Source organism: Elephas maximus, chromosome 4 (genome assembly GCF_024166365.1).
Source record: "Elephas maximus indicus isolate mEleMax1 chromosome 4, mEleMax1 primary haplotype, whole genome shotgun sequence".
Classification (NCBI taxonomy): domain Eukaryota; kingdom Metazoa; phylum Chordata; class Mammalia; order Proboscidea; family Elephantidae; genus Elephas; species Elephas maximus.
Window position 1 is genome coordinate 161342289 of NC_064822.1, and position 19186 is coordinate 161361474.

The window sequence follows — 19186 nt, forward strand, 5'->3', positions numbered from 1 at the left end:
CTTATTTTTTAATGCAACATATGACTGTGTTAATATTGAGATATACAGATACAGAATACATACGTATATTGTTTTTATAATATAATTTAAAACACTCCCTTGGGTCAGACCCACGTATCCGTAAGACCACTGCTCATTTTGCTTCATTCAGCTGCACGTCCTGGGACCTTTCTGTAGAACAAATCATTCCAGAGTCCTTTTTACCTGGCACTGACTAAAGAGATACGGGTATTCCTTCCCCGAAGTCTGCTCAGGAGTGAGCCACTGAAGAGCAGTAGATTTTGGAGACGTCTCAAAAGAAATTTCTATAATGACTTCTTGATTTCTGTGTGAAACAAATAAATGTATTAGTAGAATATAATTCCATCTCTGGGGACAATTAGAAGACAGCTAAGATTTGCATTCATAATACATATGCTAAATAATATAAACAACACTGTGGGAGGTCTCAAGGCTGGGGGACACTCGCTACTGACTAGGAGTGAGCTCCAGGAACACCACATTCCCATAAACACAAGGTGTGTGATATACTCCCCGTACAACAATTCTGGAGCCCTGGTGGCACAGTGGTTAAGAGCTATGGCTGCTAATCCAAGGGTCGGCAGTTCGAATTCACCAGCCACTCCTTGCAAACCCTATGGGGCAGTTCCATTCTGTCCTATAAGGTCACTATGAGTTGGAATCGACTCGACTGCAATGGGTCATGAAAATTCTGGCTACCAGTTTCTTAAGTAAGTTACTTTATTTCTTTGAGGTTCCCTTTCCTCATCTGTAAAATGCAGGTCACACCACATAGGGTTGCTGTAGGGGTCAGATAGAAGAACACATCTAAAGCACTTATCCTAAGATTGGTACACAGTAACTATTCTATGTTTGTTATTATTATTATTCCATTAATAAAAGTGGCGGGACTCTGGGGCAAGGCGGGAAGGTATGCAGCTTGTATAAGTTCCCCAGGTGATCCTGAAAAGCCTCCTTAAATGGCATGCCCCCATCCCCACTCTAGATATTAATAAAATGATGAATAATTAAAGAAGTAACAGCTACCTAAAGTTCTATCCTTGAGTATTTTACGCAACAAATTTCTTTAGTATCTTAAAAAAAAATCCAAAAAGGCAGGAGAGCATAACCTCACTCCTCAAAGTCAACCACAGCAATATTTCATTTATTTCCCTCCAGTTTTTTAATGAATATTTTTAAATAGTTAAGACTGCAAATACAGTCTTGTGTCCTTTTTTAATCCCATAATATGTCATAAGCATTTTCCCACGTCCTGCACAACGCTGTTAGACATTTCTCACCAAACCAAACCCACTGCTATCGAGTTAATTCCAACACATAGGAACCCTGTAGGGCAGAGTAGGACTGTCCCACAGGCTTTCCAAGGCTGTAAATCTTTACGGAAGCAGACTACCACATCTTTCTCCCATGGTTAAACATGTAGGGGTCCTTTTACTCAAAGAATTATTCACTATTATTAACAAGTACATTAAGAAAATGAAAAGCAAGCCATAGGCTGGGAGAAATTATTCACAATACATGTATCTGACAAAGGGCTTGTATTCAGAATATATAAAGAACAACAATTCAATAAGAAAAAGACAGAGAACCAAAATTTAATTGAGGTACAGGTTTGAAAAGACACTTCAAAAAGAAAGTATAGAGTTGTGTATATTGTCACCAAAAAATAAATAAAGTATTATTTAAAAAAGAAGATATACAAATGGACAATAAGCATGAGAAAGACACATGCAAATTAAAATCACTATGAGCTACTGTGAGGAATGCCACATGTTGGCAGGGGATGTAGAGTGCTAGAAATCTCATACATTGCTGCTGGGAGTGTGAAATTGTACAAACTACTTTGGAAAGCGGTTTGGCAGTTTATTATAAATACACACCTACACTATGGTCTGATGATTCCACTTCTAAGCACTTACTCAAGAAAAATAAAAACAAATGTCCACAAAAGACTTGCCCAAAAATGATCATATTTGCTTATATGTAATAGTCAAAAGCTAGAAATGGTTCAAATGTCCATAAATATACATAAATATAACCCTACAATAGAATACTACTCATAAAAAAGAATTAACTGTTGATACATAAGCAGCATGGATGAGTCTCCAAAACATGTTGCATGAAATCAACAAGACACAAGTGCATCTAATGTCTGATTCCAGGCAAAACTAGGCTATGCTGAGAGAAATCAGGTCAGCGTCACCAGGGAAATATATAAGGAAACATGGGTACAGACATTTGTCAAAATTAATCAAACTATATACACACTTTAGATTTCTGCATTTTTTTGTATTTAAATTAACCTTGATAACAATAATTTAAAACAATAAAATTATACACCAACTCTATGACCATGCAATTTCACTTCTAGATATTTACCCCCTCACCAAAAAAAAAAAAAAAAAACCCATTGCTGTCGAGTCGATTCTGACTCACAGTGACCCTACAGGACAGAGTAGAACTGCCCCATAGGGTTTCCAAGGCTGTAATCTTTACAGAAGCAGACTATCACATCTTTCTCTTGGCTGGTGGGTTGGAATTGCCAATCTTTTGGTTAGCAGCAGAGTGCTTAATCACTGAGCCACCAGGGAACCTTTTAGAACATATAATATTCATTATAAGCTTCAATCTAAACAAAGTTCAGTAGGAGCAGTGTACCAATTACTACATATAAACCAAAACCAAACCAAACCCATTGCTGGTGAGTTGATTCTGACTTATAGCAACACTACAGGACAGAGTGGAACTGCCCCACAGAGTTTCCAAGAGCAACTGGTAGATTCAAACTGCCCACCTTTTGGTTAGCAGGCAAACACTTAACCACAGCGCCACAAGGGCTCCATTACTACATATAAACTCAAACTTAAAAAAGGGAAAGAAAAACTTCTAAAATAATTAAAAATACATTGTCCCCATTATTTAACTATAAAAGAGAAAGATAAGATTCATACTTGCTCAGAGGAATGGGCAGAAAGATTTCCATTGGTGATCCTTTGTAACTTTGTCTTTCTCCAAGAGCATATTTGACTTCTTGTCCGTTGATCACCACTTTTTCTATTGTAAGGTCCTTCGTATCCAAAACCTACAATTAAATTAACTTTTTTAAATGATGAGAAAATAGCGTATAACACATCAGTTAACTATGACTATAGAGTACAACCAGTTGCTCATGGAAAGCAAAATACAGAGTGAAGTTATAGGGATTAAAGGAGTCAAAAGTTGGTGTAGGTCCATCTCTCAGGACTCTGAGCTTCCTGAAAATCATTGAGTCCTAAGATTTGCATGGAGCCATGGTGGCACAATGATTAAGAGCCTGACTGCTAACCAAAAGGTCAGCAGTTCAAATCTACCAGCTACTCCTTGGAAAGCCTATAGGGCAGTTCTACTCTGTTATATAGGGTAAGATTTACATATATGTTGTTACATAATTCTAAGATTGTTGTTGTTGTTAGCTGCTGTTGAGTTGATTCCAACTCATGGCAGCCCTATGTGTGCAGAGTAGAACTGCTCCATAGGGCTTCCAAGGGTGTGATCTTTCAGAAGCAGATCACCAGGCCTGTCTTCCGAGGTGCCACGTAGCCACACAAATTTTGGGCTTTAAGTAAAAGTCAAATTAAAATGCCTTTACTTCTGTCTCCTAAAACTTAACTTCCCTGCTTTTAAAAACCTCACCTATAACTTAAGTTTCTTTCACCCTGATTCTTCAATATATCTTACTTTCTTCCTAGAATTCGTATTGTCCAACTGCAACATCCTGCCATACAGCCAAAAGTTAAAACAAAACTTGGCATTTTTAGACAAAAAAGCATACTATACTTTGCTGTTGTGTATCTAGAAAAAGCCCAACCTAGTATGGCAACTCTGACCAAATGACCTTATGGAAGATTGGAAGATCATATCTACTTACCATAGCCGATCAAGGACAATTGTTTTGTACAGTAAGTGAGTGACAGTGTCTGAGCATTCTCCATCCCTATAATCCCCTGCCTAAACCCTAAAACCCATACCCCTTCTATTATCTCTCGACTAATCTCTTGTTCTAGAATCTCCAACCTTCCTGTGCTACAAGGCTGTTTCCATACAAAGCTCAACAAGACTGGCACATTATTTTTTAAAACTGCACTTGATCCTCCTGCCCATTCCAACAATTATTCTATTTTTCTCCTTCCTTTCTTAAATTCCAAGGGCAATCTATGGCTGCTGCTTTCACTTCCTCATCACTTGCTCCTCCCTTTACCCTCTTTGATCTGGCTTTGCACTCCTCTGCTACTGAAAGGGCAGTTCTCTTAATTGACAAGGTCTTTTCTGTCCAATCATCTTGATCTCTGTTGACTCACAAAGATGGCCCACACCATCTGTTTGAAATCCTTTTCTTGGCTTCTGTGATGATCGTTTTTATGCGTCAACTTGGCTAGGCTATGGTTCCGAGATGTTTGTTCCAAACACTAGAGTAGTTGCTATCATGGAGAAGTTATATGTGGTTAAATCAGTTGGCCTTGGGTAGAGCAGATTACTTTCTATAATATAATGTGATATAATTACCTTACATCTAATGTCATGTAATCACCCTCTATAATATAATGTAATATAACCACCTTCCATGCTGCAATCCAATGTGATGTAATCCAGCAATCATACCAGTGTAGGACGGGTCCTACACCTAATCACTCCTGAGTTATAAAAAGACCAGAACGGACAGAGATGCACGCACAAGGGAAGACAAACGACATGTGAGGATCGTTCACAAGCAAAGGAATACCCAGGATCACTGGCAGACACCAGAAACTAGGAGTGAGGGTCACAGAAGAAATCAACATAGCTGAGACCCTGATTTGCACTGATTAGCCTACAAAACTGTGAGAAAATAAATTCCTGATCTTTAGTCACCCACCTGTGGTATTTGTGCTACAGTGGCACTAGGTAACTAAGGCAGCTTCTTTGACTTTACACCAAAATGGTTTTCCTACTCATCTAATGCTTTTTCCTTTCCCTTCATTTTAACTCCTAAATACGAATAAGCTCTAATGTTCTTGCCTCGCTTCTCTGATTTTCTTACAGTACTCCTCACTGTTAGTTCTCCCTCCCTCCCGCATTTTCAACTAATGTCTCAGTGCAGATGACCACCAGTATATTTCTACAGCTGTATCTCCTCCCCAGGACTTCAGCCTGTCATAAAGAAAAAGGTCCTGGTCAAATTTAATTAAAAGAGATTTTTTATTAAGCCAAGACAAAGACAATCATAGCAATGAGGATTCTGCTAATGTGTACCAGGTACAAGACACTAGCAGAGTCCTCAAAGCAATGATTGTCTTTATCTTGGCTTAATGAAAATCTCTTTTAAGTAAATTTGAGTCTGGAGTCTTTTTTCCTACTACATTTTGGTTATGAGGAAGGGACTCAAAGCCATCTTCCTTCAGAGGTATCCTCGAGGGGTCAAGAATTGGAGCGGGCCAGCGACAGCGCCCTATCATTTCCACGGACACCAGAGGGAGGTAAGTGTTCTTGGACTTGAGCCCCGTGATTTATGGAGTAGTTCGCCAAGATTTTTTTATTAAGCCTTTTGTTGTGTTTTTCTGTCTGGCTTTTCTCAGATGTTTCAGCAAGCTTTCACTTGTTTTTCTGTCCGGATTTTCTCAGGCATTCGTAAGCTTTCACTTGTTTTTCTATTCAGATTCTCTCAGATGTTTGGTAAGCTTTCACTTGTTTGTGTTGTCTAAATCTGATCATCCCAGTGGATAAAGAGGTACATCTACTTTCAAAGAATATTTATTTGTGGTTTGTGACAAAGAAGCTGAAAGCAATTATCTGTACAAATGGTTTGTTTCTGGGAATGCTGAAGGCTGAAGTGTGCACGCCATCTACTGACACGTGGTTGTATCTGCAGATTTCTGAATTTTGAGTTGCGAATGCTGAAGCTCTGGTAACGTGGGGAAATGCTGCTTCTGGGACACATTAAAATGACAAACACTTGCCAGAGATAGTGTTGGGAAGTCTGGGAAAATTTTGAGACCAAGTGTCAAGTCTGGGAAAATTTTGAGCTAAGTAAAAATTAACTTTTCTGCACCGTGGGCTGGAAAAAAAAAATGAGGCTCTAAAATAATAAGCAAAGTTAAGTTTGAAGGCGCCTAGTGAAAGTTCCCTTTTGCTTCTTTGCGGACCTTTCTCTTTCTCCCCCCAACCCTCTACCTGTCTACTGAAAATCACTCCTCCTGCTAAGACTAACAGGTTTGACTTATAAACTAGCTCCAACCAAAGAAATTCCTTGACAAGTAAATTGATGGCTTATAGCTGCGCAACCACAAATTCAGCCAAGCGAGAAACTACATACACATTGGCTGGAAAGATGCCCAAGCTACTCTCGCTTTACAACAAGATGGCTGAAGAAATACTTAAAGAAGCTCTAGAAATAGAAATGAGTTCTATTTAAGACTCTAAACCTGACGACTGCGTTAAGAAAAGGAGAAAACCTCATTTTGAAATACCTTTTAAAATTAAATATCCTGGGGAAAAAAGATAAACCTCAAACAGTCAAGACTCGTTTTAATTAATATGTTAGTAAAAAAAAAAAAACCCAACCTAGAAAAGCCCAATAATAATCTGAAGAAACACACTGAAAAGAAAAAACTTTCAAAAGTCAGTTATGATTCAACCCAACGCTCTAGGCATTGAATTGATAGATCAAACAGAAGCAGTTTTTAAAATGCCACCCCTAAGGTCTCCCCCCCTCCCCCAAGAAAAGTTAATTGGGGAAAAGTTCAGAGCTGCAAACAAGAGAAAAAAGGGAAAACTGTCTATCGTTTAGCCAAATTGCTTATTGATCACTCCAGTTTAATTCAAGCGTTGCAGAGGAGAATAAGAAACAGTTCCAATTACTAAGTTAACTAATTTGGCTTTTATACACTGGATGCTTTTAATTATCAACAAGCAGTCCCTAAAGAACTTGTAAATTAAAAGGAAGTTGGATACTACCAGCACCCAACAACTAAACTTTAGTGAAGACCTAACAGCAAAATTGTTTACCAAATTATTTACATTGCCCCGTAATTCAGAATTTACATTTACCCTTCCATTTAAGAAGAGATAAAAAAAATTCTCTCCTTAGAAAAATACTAGTAAAGTAAGGAATTCTTCAAACTCACCCACAATGTAATTTCTCATTGTTCTGACTGCCAAGAGGCAAGTAAAGCTTAAGGAGGATTTTGTTTGTTTGCCCTTCTAGCAAACGTGTTTGGCTTCCTTTTCTATCTGCTCTCTTGCAGATGTTTTGGTCCCAGAGTTATTTATCCCAGGTTTGGGGCAAAGGTTACTTGTCCAAGTTTTGGGCAAGGGTTCTTGGACTAGATTCAAGGGAGAGCTCCAGTAATTTTCAAATAGGTCATCCTGGCTGAAACAGCTTGAATTGCATAGCTACTTGTGTGTATGTATGTGTTGCCTTGTTTTATGTTGTGCTGTTTTAAGAATGTTATGCTGTTGCTGATTATCATAAAATGGAAAATCATAAGGAAGAACACTGGTGGAGGCCTTATAATAATGTTATTTGAACTGGCTCCACAGACCCCATGACCGTGTGATTCTCACCCAAGATGGTGTCCACTTGGACAAAACCTGCAGTAATTCACCTAGAAAAGTGAATAAGATTCTGTTTTGTGGACTTCAGTCTTAATCCAGAGAGAGCACTCAATCTTTTTCCCTTTGTGTGCTACCGTGAGGTCACTCTAAGCCTCAGCTCCAAATAAAACTACTTCTTGTGTTTGTCTTATGAATTAGGTTTTCACTAGCTACTCTAAAAAACTTTAACATAATTACTCTATTTAAAAAAGGTACCCTGAAAAAAATATAAATTGTTTATTTTGATTGATATAACAAGGCCTTAAAAAGAAACAAATTATTCTAAATTTCTTTCTCTAAAGAATCCTATGTAACATGCAAAAAGAATTAATTATGAAAATATTATAATTCTTACCTCCGACTGACATTATTAGGAAACTCTGGTGTCATAGTGGTTAAGAGCTATGGCTGCTAACCAAAAGGTCGGCAGTTCGAATCCACCAGGTGCTCCCTGGAAACTCTTTGAGGCAGTTCTACTTCTGTCCTATAGGGTCGCTATGAGTTGGAATCGATTTGACAGCAACGGGTATTATAATATTCCTTTAAGAACTTATTCTAACTGGTTTAATGATAAACAAGTGCTTATATAAATTAACTAGTCCTAATATTCCCAAGAATTAATAAAAAATAATTTTGTTCTAACACATATTTTTATGCCAACTTTAAAAACACGATCTTAAAAACTAAAGCTTTCTAAAGAACTTAAGCTGAGTACATGTTTTATTTAAAGTAAGGAATGGTTGTATTAATTCCAGAATAAGAAACAAGAAGGTTAAACTGCTTATGGTAATTATATTTTGTAATACACAAACTTAAATTACTAATATGTAATATATAATATTATATATAGTTTTGTTGTTGTTGTTAGGTGCAGGCGAGTCAGTTCCAACTCATAGCAACCCCATGTACAACAGAATTAAACACTGCCCAGTCCTGTGCCATCCTTACAATCATTATGCTTGAGCCCATCATGTATTAGTAATATCCCAAACCCAGTGCCGTCGATTCTGACTCATAGCAACCCTATAGGACAGAGTAGAACTGCCCCATAGAGTTTCCAAGGAGTGCCTGGTGGATTCAAACTGCCAACCCTTTGGTTAGCAGCTGTAGCACTTAACCACTATGCCACCAGGGTTTCCATTAGTAATATATATAAACTTAAATTAACTAATATTAAACTAAGTTAACAGATATTCATTCATTTAAGTTTATAGACTCTTACTTGTATATCACAGAAAGAGGATATATACATACATATTTTAGAGCTGATAATAAATATGTTCATTTTATGTTACTTAAAGGGTTATACTATAAGAAATATGTAACAAAGACAAGAAATTTAAAAAGTTTATTAAGGGTTTTTGTTTAATATAATCAAGGTTCTGGATTATTGCAACTAAAAGTTTAATGGGTTAATTCATAAGAATGTTAAAAGGCTTAATCAAATAACATAAAGAGATAGGTTTCTCATTGTTTAAATAACAATTTTTCTTAATTACTAGGTTGAAAGGTTAATTTTATCTTTTGTGCAATCTACCTCAAAAAAAAGGTTCAACAAAATAAACTAATGAATCAAAAACAAAGCTGCATGAAAAAATATGGTTTTTACCTTTAAAACTTTTACTTTAAATAACTTAAGTATTGTTTCTCATAAGCTCCTGATCACTTTGAAACCCCATAGAAAGCCACAATTTGTTTGTTTTGTAAAAATAGGATTTAATATGTTATAAATTACACAAAATGTATTGTCAAAATCAAGAATAGTACCAAATTTTCTTTAAATTAAAAAAATTGTATATGTCAATGTTTATCTAATGGTGGACAACAAGCATTAATATAAAAAAAAAAAACAACCCCGTTGCCATTGAGTCGATTCTGACCCATAGCGACCCTACAAGACAGAGTAGAACTGCCCCATAGAATTTCCAAGGAGTGCCTGGTGGATTTGAACTGCTGACCTTGTGGTTAGCAGCTGTAGCACTTAACCACTATGTCACCAGGGTTTCCAAGCACATAATATTATGTTACAAGTTTATTATTTCAGTTGCTAACTTGGTCACAACTTTGTTTCCTTTAAATCCAGCATCATCAAAGCCAATGGCTTCAACTAAAGGATTCACACTGTTTAAATACAAAGTTTTTATTAGCATTCAAATGTTTAACTTAATATATTCGTGCTATATCCTGACTATATGGCACTATGTCTCAAAATTATTATGTGTTATATCCAAAGCTCTTTGGAACTGATAATAATTATTATGTTTAAAGATATTTTCATCTACACTTTTTATTGGCTTTATCTATATTCAGCTTTACATTACTTTCATAATTAATGCTCATCAAATCTTTTCACTTTTAAGATTATTATAAATTAACCATAGCCATTTTTAAGTTTATCACTCACATATAAGTTTTACCTTGCCAGTTCACTGAAAATGCAACAAAATGGACTGCATCAGATTCATAAAGAGGACTATAATATTCTGAACATAAATGCCACTGGACTAAATCAAGATTTTAAAATTCTTATGTAGAAATTGACAGAGTTTTTCAAGTTGCTGCTGATCCAGAATGCAATCAAAACTGGCTACATGGGACTAAGTAAACTAGAAGAATTACTATAGGTTTTTATGAAAATATTATTGATGTTCAATGCTCTAAATACAGGAAACCATTTTATTTTTCCTTTCTCTCTTTTAATATAAGAATCAGCTATTTTAAGAACTAATAACACTATGCTAATTATAGAATATCCTATGAATTAAGAGATGTTATGGTTCATATCAAAGTTCTAAGTACATTAAGAATATCTTAGGCTTCCACCCATGGACTCTAAGAAATGAACGCTGAAATGACTATAATGAGAAAAGTAATTCTTCAATGTTGTTAAATATTGTCAAGTTTTAATGCAATATTCTAAAAAATGTTTTCACAGGTTAAAGGAACTTTTGATAACCAAAATCTCAAAATCTGCCTAATATTTTTCCAGAGGACTATATATAGGAAAAGACATCAGTTAAAAGATTCCCTGGAGCCTCGTTAAAAAGGACACTATGTAGTTCTCCTTGCTAATCCTTGTGCTGCTAAATTACAGGGAGTTAAAACCTGGAAACACCTCTCCCAATTAAACAAAGCTGCTACTTCTACTTGAATAGTTCAACCAACTAAATGATTCAAACTAAAATTCAAAAATCACCAAAATAAAAAACAACACAAAATTTGGCATGGACAACTCATCCCAAGATCCAAGACCAGGCCTGTAAAACCTTTATTCAACTGGAACACATAAACACAATTCTTGGATTTTGCATATTTCTTTTTCTAATATTTGCTATCCTTTTGCCTTATATACCTTTAAAGTCTGTAGACTAGTAACTTTTTCTTGGTGAATGAATGTTATTGAAATTATTACTTTGTGCCTAACCCTCACTGTTTTAGAGTAGCTTTGTTCTATTTATTAATTGTTAAGACAGATTTGTACAGGTAAACCTTTCCGTGTGTTTTAACCTAAAAACATCTCTTTATATTTTTCTCTTGGTCATTTGCATGCTAATTGCTCTCGTTTGTTTCTTCTGGGCAATTTTCCTCCATAATAAAGCCTTACGTAAGCTCTTTGTTACTACAAATAAACAAACAAAAAAAGCAAACCCAGTGCCATCAAGTGGATTCCGACTCATAGCAACCCTATAGGACAGAGTAGAACTGCCCTATAGAGTTTCCAAGGAGCTAGACCTTCTAATAATCACTGAGGCCTGAAAAGATAATGCTTTTGTCAGATTGGCTTAATCAATAGCAAACACCTTCTGTTGCTCTTGAATTAACACCATTGGGGAAACTGAAGTAGACATTTGTATTCAATTAGTTACCACAACGAATAGAGTTATGGCTGAGAACATTTTTACGAACTAGATCAATTATCTTAGCACTGATTATGACTGTTACTGGAATTATAAAATATGTTTTCAATTGCATATCTAAATTAGGAAGTTCAACACCACCAAAACAACTTCTGTACAATGATTCCATTCACTTTTTTAACACAGTGGATGAATCCTGCACGCTAGATTAGCCTCAGTGAAAAGGTCAGATATTCTTCCAATTTGGTCTAGGTCTCCGAGTCATTACTCTCCCAGATAACAACATCTAGACAACACATATGGCAGAGAATCAGATGGTACTTGACAAAGTAACTAAGTTGTGAATTTAAAGGCCTGAAGCAGGATGAGCAGCCATTTATGATATGAAGACCATGCTAAGGACATATCATAATAAGATCACTGAAGACAGCTGCTCAAACATAGAATGGTGAATTTCCCAGGGCTGCCCGGCAACCAAGGGAACTGGCTGTCCCCGACTGTGGAGAAAAAGGTTTAACACCAAATATAAAGATGGAGTCACCACCTGGAGGCAGCATATCAACAACCCATGCAGAAGAAAGCATGACCATAAGTGTGACCAAAAAGTGTTCCATTAAAATCTTGTTCTAAGGGAAGGAATGCTACAGAGACCCTAAAAACTATAAAGAAGTATCTGACCAGAGTCAATGAAGCTAAAATAAGGTTCAGGTTTCAAATCCATTCTGCATAAGAAAAGCTAAAGTAGGGTCCAGTTGTGGAATTCACTCTGTGTAGAAAGCCTGTAGAACCAGAAAGCTAAACTGGTCAGGGTATTTTTGTCTGTTATCTGATAGCTAAGAGAATGTGGCTATTCCTTGTAACAAACCCAAGAAGCTTTTATAAAACCTCTATATTTCAGCACTGGAGGTGCTCACTCATTTATGCCAAGACACCTGGAAGACAGCTACCTAGCTAACAGACTGGAAGAGATCCATATTTGTGCCCATTCCAAAGAAAGGTGATCCAACAGTATGCAGAAATTATCAAACAGTATCATTTAACACACGTAAAATGTTGCTGAAGATGATTCAAAAACAGCTGCAGCAGCACAACAGCAGGGAACTGCCAGAAATTCAAGCCAGATTCAGAAGAGAATGTAGAACAAGAGAAATCACTGTTGATGTCAGATGGATCTTGGCTGAAAGCAGAGAGTACCAGAAAGATGTTTACTTGTGTTTTATTGACTATGCAAAGGCATTTGACTGTATGGATCATAACAAATTATGGACAACATTGTGAAGAACAAGAATTTCCAAGCACTTAATTGTGCTCATGTGGAACATGTACATTAACTGGGAGGCAGTCATTCAAATAGAACAAGGGGACACTGCGTGGTTGAAAATCAGCAAAGGTGTGTATCAGGGTTATATCCTTTCACCATACTTATTTAATCTGTATGCTGAGCAAAACAAGAAGCTGGACTATATGAAGAACAGGATTGGAGGAAGACTCATTAACAACCTGCGTTATACAGATGACACAACTTTGCTTGCTGAAAGTGAAGAGGACTTGAAGCATTTACTGACAAAGATCAAAGACCACAGTCTTCAACATGGATTACACCTCAACCTAAAGAAAACAAAAATCCTCACAACTGGACCAGTAAGCAACAACATTATGATAAACAGAGAAAATATTGAAGTTGTCAAGGATTTCAATTTACTTGGATCCACAATCAATGCCCATAAAAACAGCAGTCAAGAAATCAAACAATGGATTGCATTGGACGAATCTGCTGTAAAAGATCTCTATAAAGTGTTAAAAAGCAACGATGTCACTTTGAGGACTAAGTTGTGCCTGACCCAAGCCATGATATTTCTTTCCAACTGCTTCATATGCATGCGAAAGCTGGACAATGAATAAGGAAGACCAAAGAAGAACTAATACCTTTGAATTAAGGTGTTGGCAAAGAATATTGAATTTACCATGGACAGCCAGAAGAAGGAACAAATCTGTCTTGGAAGAAGTACAGCCAGAGTGCTCCTTGGAAGCAAGGATGGTGAGGCTTCGTCTCATGTACTTTGGACATGTTATCAGTGGGGAGAAGGACATTGTGCTTGGTAACATAGACAGTCAGCAAAAAAGAAGAGCCCTGACAAGATGGACTGACACAGCGGCCGCAACAATGGGCTCAAACATAGCAATGATTGTAAGGATGGCACAGGACGAGGCAGTGTTCCGTCTGTTGTATGTATGGTCATTATGGGCTGGAACTGACTTGAAAGCACCTTAAAACAACAACAGTTCCAGAGAAGAATGTCCTGTGACTGCTCTGTGAAACCCTGTGGCTGTTCAGTGGTAACTAACCAAAAAAGTACCCATATCACCAAGTAGTAGCTATGTTACCTCACCAAGCACCAACAAGAATTTTGTTAGCTTGTTTCCAAAGGAACCTTAACCCAAACAGCTTGTCCCTATGGTTTGTTCCCAGTGAGTCTTAAAACAAAACTTGTAAGCCACCAATCAAAGTAATGTCATTAAGTAGGTGACTAGTCAACAAAGCTCTGTAAACCAATCATTGTTAGATCTCATTTTGTTATCCTACCTTTGACAATGATACATCTTTACTTCCTTCTGTAACAGTATATTAAAGACACCCTGCTTGTGGCTCAACGGACTCTGCTAGTTTCTTGTGCCTGGTGCACACTAGGAGAGCTGCCACTGCAAAGACCGTCTTTGTCTTGGCTTAATAAAAATCTCTTTTAACTAAACTTGAGTCTGGGGTCTTTCCCCTATGACAAGCCTAGCATCCCTAATTGCCTGCTAGACATTTCCATGGGAAATATCACCTATTCAATAGGCTTCTAAATTTCTAAAAAGAAATCCACCATTATGCCCTTGATTTCTCTATTCTGCTAATGGTGCTACCATCCTCCAGGTACCTCAGTTCTGAAACATTCAAGTAATCCACAGTTGGTCCCCACTTCCTATCCTACCAAGCCAGTTAGCAAATTGTTCTTTTACACTATCTTCATGCTTTGGTTTTTTCCATCTGCTACCACTCTAGATCAGGACCACTGCTATAAGGGCCTACTATCTGTTCTCCTTACCTCTGGCCTGGATGGCAGAAGGAGCTAGAAGGCCAGCAAACAGACATTTTCAAGGCTTTGAAACGGTTCAAACCAGTTCAGTCATGGCCGACAAAGCGAAACCAGAAGAGACATGAAATTTTAAATTTGGGTGATCCAGAACCATGTCTGGAACAGGAAAAATCACAGGCCAAAGCCATGGAATGGGAGACTTGAAAGAGGCATAGTGAGCCCTTTGAGGAGCCTGATGTGTGAGAGTGGATTATTGCCAGGACTGAGGAGAGTGACACACATTCAGAGTGGTGTGGTCAGCCCCCATCTTTGAGTGGGGTACCACTGTTTCGGGCTTTGCAAAATCCAATGGGCAAGAGATTTGGTTGCTATGCAAGGTGTATCCTGCTCTTGTTTTGTAAGAGGGAGATTAAGTTTCTATCAGGGCTTTGACTCATAATTTTTCCCATTTTGGTAATGGTTCCAGTTCATCCAAATTTTAAAAATTCGGGTCTGCTCCAGTGTTGTTTCCTTGGCCATGATTGAACTGGGAATAACTGGTTCGAAGCACTGTTTTCCAATCACCTCTCTTTTATATTACTTAAGTTTAGGTGATAAGCTCAGAAAATGTCACAAAGGCAATCACTAATTTGATTCTCACTGTTCTCAACCTCTCTGGAGCCAATAAGTTTTGGTTGGGAAGAAACTTCCATCCTGGTTTAATTTTCTTTTCTTTCTCTTTTTTTAAAAGAGGAGTCAAATTTGTCATGGGTGCCATCTGTTTCCTTCCTAATGGACAGTTGTTTTCTGTTTACTTTCTTTTGGAGTACCTCAATTGTTGCCCTTGCTCTAAACTAGTAGAACTGGTTTATCTTTCTGCACTTAAATATATTTAGAATATATAGTTTTATTAGGTTTGTATTTTATTAAGGATAATGTAATAATTACTCCTTTGTTCTTTCATATTCTAGTACTTATTTCTGAATATCTGATTTGTTTTAAGAATTTGATTTGAATATCCATGTTGATTACTATTCATGTTTATACTGATTTTATAGCTATAAAGATAAATTAATTGGGTCATTTCCTAGTGGGACACCCTCTGTTTCTGTATTGCCTAAACTTTTCGAATCTGTTCAGAGTGGGAGTCAAGTTATTGTTATGACTATTTTTGTGAAACCTTTTTTCACAACCCCTGTATATGTTATGGAGCCCTGGGGGTACAGTGGTTAAGAGCTTAGCTCCTAATCAAAAGGTTGGCAGTTCCAATCTACCAGCCACTCCTTGGAAACCCTATGGGGCAGTTCTACTCTGTTCTATAGGGTCACTATAGTTGGAATCGACTCCATGGCAATGGGTTTTGGGGTCTAGTATATGTTATAGCAGTTGGCCCAACCGTCTCCTATAGCACTTATGGTATTTATAAGGATTTGTTTTCTCCACTAGACTGAGGGCTCTTAAAAAGATAGATGTTACTCAGATTTGCATTCATAGGGCTTAGCACAATATCTGAAAAATAGTGTGTCAATTAATGCATGAAGCAAGTCCTGAACCAAGAGAAAATTTTAAAATGCAATGTTGAAGCTATATATCTCAAGTCCTAAGCCTCAGTTATGATTTTCAAATTATTTGCAAAATTTCCCTTCAAATTTCACTGATTAATGTTATCAGATAGCTGCTCAAACACAGTAATCAGAAAAAAAAAAAAATGAAGGAACCTGGATAGTCTAAAGTTAGTACTTCTTAACAAACATTTATTGAGCATCAACTATATGTAAGCTCAAAATATGCATACACAGTTAAAATAAAAAACAGCCTTACTGATGGTAAAAAGTTACTGAGAATATATAACTTACTGCATCTCACAGTATCCTTTTTGAATAAAAAAAAAAAAAAATTTTTTTTTTTTTTTTTTTTTGAATAACACCCCCAAAATGGGTTGTAATTCTAAGCAGCTGGAATGCTGCTATGGAATATGTAACTGATTCCCTTTTTGTCCAGCCTTCTGGGAAATTCCACATCAGCCTGCTGGCCTACTTCTTTTTATGTATATACATAGGACTTTATATCATGTGTTTTGTTTCTCCTATCCTTATTCTCTCTTCATTCAAAATCTTTACTTATTTTTAATCTTGTTATATTATGTATATTGTTTTCACCAATTTCAAATACTTTCTGGAACAAAGCAGGGTAAAAAAAAAAAAAAAGGCCTTATGTCTCATTATCATATCCTTACTTGCATTTTCTGCTTATTATTTGCAGGGTGCTGTAATGCAAAAGAACTGTGGGCTTATGCGTTAAAAACAAAAACACCTTGATTTGATTCCCAGCTTAGTGAAGACTGAAGGGTTGGTTTGTAGTCAGAAAGTTCTGTGTTCAATTCCTCGCTTCTGCCACTTACTAGTTCTGTGATCCTGAGCAAGTCACTAAAACCTCTTTGAGCCAACAACTTAAAAAAAAAAAAAAATTGAAAATTTCAATACAGGAAATATATGCTTGAAAGTTATCACAAATTTGAGTACCGAACCTCAGTGTAAATGAATCAACATGTAAAAAGAAGTTTTCAAAAATCTGAGAATTGGTCCTATTAGAGCTCCTCTGGCATTCCCCAGCGTCATGAACTCCAAGAATTGAGAGGAAAAGGAACACAGGATGTCTCCTCACCCAGCACTAACCTGGGTCTTATCATTAGTAAGTTGCTATCTTACCTCCAAGATAAACCTAGAACTGTTATCAGTGTAGATGGCATTAACCTTACGCACTGTTTTCTAATTGCATTCATCCATTAATCAGTTCATCAAACTTTTGAGTGTCCTCTATGTGCCAGGTTCAGTACTAAGAACTGGAGATACAAACAGTCCCTACCTTCAAGAGTCCATAATCTAGTGGAGGAAAGAAACAAGCTCACTCCAAATAAATAATAAATAAATCCAAGTTCCTGGGCTTGGGTTATTGTCATAAAATAAGCAAGCAATTATAAACAAATACTGCTTTGTACTAAAAATAACCTTTCTTGTATAGAATTTAATATTATTATAATTCCGAACTCTAATTTCCTAAACAGACATGCTAACTAGAAATAATAATTCTAAAAATCTTATTTTTCTCTAGATTTGCAGAATATAAAAACAATACCCAGGTTTTTAGAGTCAAGGGGACACTCAAAGGACATTCCTTTAAAAAACTAAGAATTCTGACTGCTGCTTATTCATAGAACAGACGTAAAGCTTTTATTTTTACAAAACAGATGAGAGTACAAGGCCATATTAAACAGTGTAAAGCTATCAAAATTGAATTTCTTTTAATAAAAGGAAAGATTACAGTACAAGACTTCACTTCAGCCCCGTCCATGCAAAGCTGACACTGCAATAAAAGAGACCATGGTACTTCAGGCAGATCAAAGTACAACCTACGGGGAAACATTTATTTTCTTGCTTATAATACTTTCATTTCTTTCACGTAGTATTTTTGTTGACTACTAGAGGGGTCAACCTATTTTCCAAATCAGAATTAATCTAATAAAATGTTAAAGGACAAAGAGTAAGAAAGTTATATGCTATATTAGTTCATATTGATGAACTCAAAGTGCAGACCTTTTGCACAAGTAAGAAAAGGAGGTATGAAAACCACCAAGTCTTATCTATACTTGTTATTTTCCCAATTATTTGACCCCACTAATTTCCTTTGTCCCTTCCTTTTTGGAAAGGTAATTTATTGACGTTACCAGTTTGAGAGTCTAGTATTACCTCCCAGAAACTTGTCTGGATCCCTGGTGGCACAGTGGTTAAGGGTTAGGTTACTAACCAAAAGGTGGGCAGTTCGTATCCACCAGTTGCTCCTTAGAAACCCTATGGGGCAGTTCTATTTTGTCCTACAGGATCGCTAAGAGTCCCATTCGACTTGAGGGCAATGGGTTTTTTATTTCTCTCTGTCAAACCCTGGTGGCATAGTGGTTAAGTGCTATAGCTGCTAACCAAAGGGTTGGCAGTTCAAATCCAGGCGCTCCTTGGAAGCTCTATGGGGCAGTTCTACTCTGTCCTATAGGGTCACTATGAGTTGGAATCAACTGCATGGCACTGGGTTTGGTTTGGTTTTGGTTCCATCAAGCCTACAACATACCTGACCTTCCCATTGTTTCCTGCTGTGGTTTAGTAGATACCACATGCTACCCTGTGTAAAATAACTCCATCCTTTTCATGGCCCTCATTCAACTCTTCAAGCGAAAGGTACAATCCGAATACTGCCAATTTGAATAAGAACACTGAAAACAGGTTATGTTGTACAGATAATATAGTTGAATAACAGTCATGAATCTAAACAAATTTTTATTTATTCGAATGGCTGGAGAGCTTGTAGGACTAAGTACTATCTAAGAAGCACATTAACTACTTGCTTCTTGGCACCAGGTACGAATAAACCGTACTGAGTCATTCTTAGAAAGCTTGAGTGCCTCAAAACCAAAAGTCCGTTGCCGTTGACTAGATTCCAACTCATTGCGACCCTATAGGACAGAGCAGGGCTGTCCCACAGGGTTTCCAAGGCTGTAATCTTTTTTTTTTTTTTTTTTTTAATCTTTACGCAAGCAGACTGCCACATCTTTCTCCCGCATAGCAGCTTGCGGGTTCCGACTGCCCACCTTTA

General features: G+C 36.9%; 1 protein-coding gene across 1 annotated transcript in view; it reads right to left on the reverse strand.

Moving 5' to 3' along the window:
- LTA4H (leukotriene A4 hydrolase) overlaps window positions 1-19186 on the reverse strand; it is a 41683-nt gene that overhangs the window by 21414 nt on the left and 1083 nt on the right. The window contains exons 2-3 of the mRNA XM_049884117.1: window positions 2973-3103; window positions 205-325 (exon numbers count right to left, since the gene is read on the reverse strand). Coding sequence (XP_049740074.1) covers window positions 205-325; window positions 2973-3103 — 252 coding nt within the window. The remainder of the gene's footprint in view (window positions 1-204; window positions 326-2972; window positions 3104-19186) is intronic.